The sequence below is a fragment of the Rhyacophila brunnea genome, unplaced genomic scaffold, assembly GCF_057557595.1.
Source record: "Rhyacophila brunnea isolate RB1 unplaced genomic scaffold, BYU_Rbru_1.0 scaffold_13, whole genome shotgun sequence".
NCBI lineage: Eukaryota > Metazoa > Arthropoda > Insecta > Trichoptera > Rhyacophilidae > Rhyacophila > Rhyacophila brunnea.
Window position 1 is genome coordinate 25,844,730 of NW_028232785.1, and position 4,603 is coordinate 25,849,332.

General features: G+C 33.9%; 1 protein-coding gene across 1 annotated transcript; it reads left to right on the top strand.

Moving 5' to 3' along the window:
- Positions 1 to 1,517: 1,517 nt before the first annotated feature.
- LOC147077072 (uncharacterized) lies at positions 1,518 to 2,906 on the top strand. The gene is made up of 3 exons (XM_085940985.1): positions 1,518 to 2,083; positions 2,261 to 2,535; positions 2,620 to 2,906. The coding sequence occupies exons 1-3, from the start codon at positions 1,608 to 1,610 to the stop codon at positions 2,904 to 2,906; spliced, it is 1,038 nt and encodes a 345-aa protein (XP_085797111.1). The 5' UTR covers positions 1,518 to 1,607.
- The last annotated feature ends 1,697 nt before the right edge of the window (positions 2,907 to 4,603 follow it).

The window sequence follows — 4,603 nt, forward strand, 5'->3', positions numbered from 1 at the left end:
ATTCATTTTTTTTTTAATTTATTAAGTCCTACTCCGTAGATAAACCATAATAGATAAAGAAAATTATCTATAAAATACCTTTAATTGCATATGGTTTAATAGAACTATTTTAGAGACGGTTGTTAAGTATTATCTACCACGGCTTAAATTAGGCAGGTCGTAATTGAATTTAAAAACTAGCCAGCACCATCTGTAAATTGTCATTGTTTTGGGTGCACTATCTACGTCGAATCTCAACAGCTTACCTCCACCCTTCGCCACTGCTATTTAATTTTTGACACTCGTATAACGTTTTAATCCAAAAACCGACGTTATGTACGCTTGTGCAGTCTCTTGCCGCCAGTTTTGATATTCATTCTAGATTCATTTTAGATTCTTATGTAATAATATGTTTTAATGGTTATTAGTTGAGGAAGAAGATATTCTAGCATTGCAGTCAAGATGAAATCACTTTGGAAGGGTGTTAGTCATTACTCCTGTCGCTCATTGAAAATCGTCTCGACTGGGATAATAGTCATTAATCAAAACTGAGCGCACCATCATACTTCCTTAAGTGCGTATGGATAAAACCGTGTGCTGTATGTCCTCGTGACCAATGTGCTTCATTTGGCAACGTGTGTTTTGTGAATAACGACAATTCCACCTGGACGTATTCGACATGTTGCAGGCGAGACGAGTTTAGATGTTCGTGCTGGCTTAGTGTCATTTGAAAGTAACGATATCAACTGGTTAATGAGTTGTCTGCACTGCCAAAAAAATCTCACACCATTCTCCCTTCTAAGTGACATACAATGACATTAATATGGACGAAGCATCTGGAAAAAATGACACTCGCTTTTTTGTCGGGTCTGCCGAATTGCATAATCTGTTCTCACGCATTACAATAAAGGTGATATTGCTACAAATTCCCGATTCTTTTTGTCGGGTCTGCCGAATTGTTCGGTTCGAACGGGTTCGCTCAAATGAACATTGACACTAGAAAAACTGTTCTAACGCCATTACAATAAAGGTGATATTGCTATAAATTACCTATGCCTGATATCGCATAGTGGAAATTGCGTAACGTCTACCTATATATGTGCAAATGTCGCTATGCGCGCATTTACTTCCTGGCTACTGTATTGAGTGCGTTGTCCATGAATAATGTCATTGCTTATATACAATGTATTTAAGACTAGCGTTAGAGCAATATTCCTGTATTCTTTGGATATTTAAGCGTTTTTTTTTTAACTAGTACAAATTTACCTGTAGGCTTACGCGTCGGCATATAATGTCGTGTATCCTAGGCTCAAATTCTGGGTCCACAAAAACACATTTTTTTTTCAATTTGTATTTGGTCAAGTGTATGGTCCTAATAGGTTGTCACATCCATTTCTTGTAAAAACAATCTGTTAATACAAACCTCTATTCTGTGAAGGCTATAACTACTTACTTTAAGGTTTTGAGAACATTTTTTATTTATTTATTTACCGAATCGTGCTCATCAAACATATTTTTTTTAGATTTCTACTCAACAATGTGATGCAGCTTATATAGGAAGTCAAAATAATGAAATTCAACTGGCCATCGTGGTAAAAACCGATAATGTTGATAAAGGAGAATATCCAATGAAAGGAGAGGAAGACATGGTGGCGCAGTATTCAGAAATAACTATAGATGAACAAGACATAAAGACAGAATTGCAGACAATGTACGCTTTGCCGAAAGTTATTCGAATCAAGCTAAAAAGAGTAACATGCTTTCCACGTAATTTTGTTTGCAGTCATTGTAATGCAATATTTGGATTTTCAATTTCATTGAAAAACCATATTTCGTGTGATCATTTGAAGGTCAATAAAAATAAATCGCAGAAAAGAACACAATATACTTGTGGAAAATCTTATCAATGCGATGTATGCCCATCGAAATTCTTGCACGCCGGACACTTCAAAATACATAAAAGAACACATACTGGTGAAAAGCCATATCAATGCGATATTTGTTTAAAAATGTTCTCGGAAAAGAGTTATCTTAACGTCCATAAAAGAACACATACTGGTGAAAAGCCATATCAATGCGATGTTTGCTCATCTAAATTCTCGCAGTCTGCTTACCTAAAAAATCATAAAAGATCCCATACTGGTGAAAAACTATATCAATGCAATGTATGCCCATCTAAATTCTTGCGGTCTGCTGAACTCAAAACTCATAAAAGAACACATACTGGTGAAAAACCATATGAATGCGATGTTTGCTCATCTAAATTCTCGCAGTTTGGTAGCCTCAAAATTCATAAAAGAACACATACTGGTGAAAAGCCATATCAATGTGATACTTGCTCTTTTAAATTCTCGCAATCCCTGTCCCTCAAAATGCATAAAAGATCACATACTGGTGAAAAGCCATATCAATGCGATATTTGTTTAAAAATGTTCTCGGAAAAGAGTAATCTTAACGTCCATAAAAGAACACATACTGGTGAAAAACCATATGAATGCGATGTTTGCTCATCTAAATTCTCGCAGTTTGGTAGCCTCAAAATTCATAAAAGAACACATGCTGGTGAAAAGCCATATCAATGTGTTACTTGCTTTTTTAAATCCTCGCATTCTGTATCCCTCAAAATGCATAAAAGAACACATACTGGTGAAAAGCCATATCAATGCGATATTTGTTTAAAAATGTTCTCGCAAAATAGTAATCTTAACGTTCATAAAAGAACACATACTGGTGAAAAGCTATACCAATGCGATGTTTGCTCATCTAAATTCTCGTTGTCTGGTCAGCTCAAATTTCATAAAAGAACACATACTGGTGAAAAACCATACCAATGCGATGTTTGCTCATCTAAATTCTCGAAGTCTGGAGACCTAAAAAAGCATAAAAGAACACATATTAATGAAAAACCATATCAATACAATATTTGATCACACAAATTCTCGCAGTCCGGTGAACATTAAACGCATAAAAATTTCATACTGGTAAAAAAAACCATGTTAATGCGATGTGTGCTTGCAAAATTTTGCGACGCGACACATGTTGACAAAAAGCCATGTACATGTCATAATTGTTTGTACACCAGCAGACAATCTTATCAATGAAAAAAGAATTTTAAGCTAAGGCACCTGTTAAAATTTAACAAAAGATGCATGGTGACAGAAACATCCTTATACACTATATTTATAAAATAAGTACCAATACTTTAATATTTGTATGTGTTATTGTTCACTCTCTATCGTGGTTATTTTATATCGATAGTTATGAAGAAGTGTTTTAGTCGGTGGTTCCCCATCTTTTTACACCTGTGGATGTGTAAAAATATGAGTAAAATACCGGGGAAAAGAATTTTCTGCTGAATCTAAATTTGAATTGCATCTTGCTAGAATAGTTGATATCCATGGCTTCGGTGTTGTATCGGAGAGACTAAGTACTCTATTGACATGAATTCCGTTTTTTTTTGTTTTTTTATTAATAGCATGGCCGAAAAAGTCATCTCATAAATATACATTGTCGAAAATGTTAAAGATAATTTAATGTTTTTGTAATTAGCAATGTTATATTTTATATCTTGATACCAAACTAGAATCAAAAGGCATCTTGACTTGGTTTCTTTATTCTTGAGTATTATTGAGTATGGATTGATATCTTCCATAGGATTGTTTTTTTTTAATGACGATTTATTTAGAATCTTTGGTATTATACGTATCGATCTTACCAGAGGGGCAAATGTTTGCGGACCGTTTCCAGACAATATTATCATAGTCTCATTTTTACAACTGTTTAACATGTTTACGAAACTGTACATACATCTTGAAACTAATTAGTGATTGCTTAATTCGACTTAAAATAAAATAAAGGGCGTAATCCACACAATTCTAATTGTACGGAAGCCACAAAAACGTTTTTGTTGTAGTTTTCGGTCAAAGTTAAAATACGAAATAGACAACCTTGAAGTGCATGATAATAAAATAATTCGTGTTTTGTATTCTTAATCTGATATTAATTATTAAGTTTATTAAAATAAACAACGAAAAAATGATTGTTGTAGTTTTTCCCACACCACTTCATTCCTTTTTAAATCCCTAGCTAAATTGGCACTTGCGCCTTGCTGTCCGACAAGAAGATCTTGGCACGTTTTGCAACACTGCATTTTGTCGTACCTGTCATGGCAGCAACGCGTGCTAGGGGTCTGTTTAAATATTGTATGTGCTCGCCTTGATAGGACTATTTTTCTTATTCGCAGTCAATCAAAAGTTTACTAATAAAAATTCTAAAATCACATTTATGTTTTAGACATATTTTTATTATTACTTAAATTGATAGATCCGTACACCACGGGAGTGTAAAATGAAATGAATAATTTGGGCGCGTTCCTCATTTAAAAACGGAAGTGTAATTAGCTGTATTGGAGGGTTTGTTAGTTCACTATTTTAACACGTAGACACAAAGGTCTTGCTCGACAGTACATCTTGTATTTTAGTCATGTTCAACGTTATGCAATTATTAGGAAAAAACTGAGAGTTACGCCCTTTTTCCTTTCTATAGTCGTAATGTATTTGTTTTTTTGTAGTACTTTCATAATACAGCTATAAATAAATATCTGTATAAATCTAATTAATGTTCT

Excerpts from the sequence above, each read along its gene's own strand:
- LOC147077072 (XM_085940985.1), top strand. The coding sequence starts at position 1,608 with ATGAAAGGAGAGGAAGACATGGTGGCGCAGTATTCAGAAATAACTATA. Across the intron at positions 2,084-2,260 it reads TGCTCATCTAAATTCTCGCA|CCTCAAAATTCATAAAAGAA; the intron begins GTCTGCTTACCT and ends GCAGTTTGGTAG. Across the intron at positions 2,536-2,619 it reads CAAAATTCATAAAAGAACAC|ATACTGGTGAAAAGCCATAT; the intron begins ATGCTGGTGAAA and ends ATAAAAGAACAC.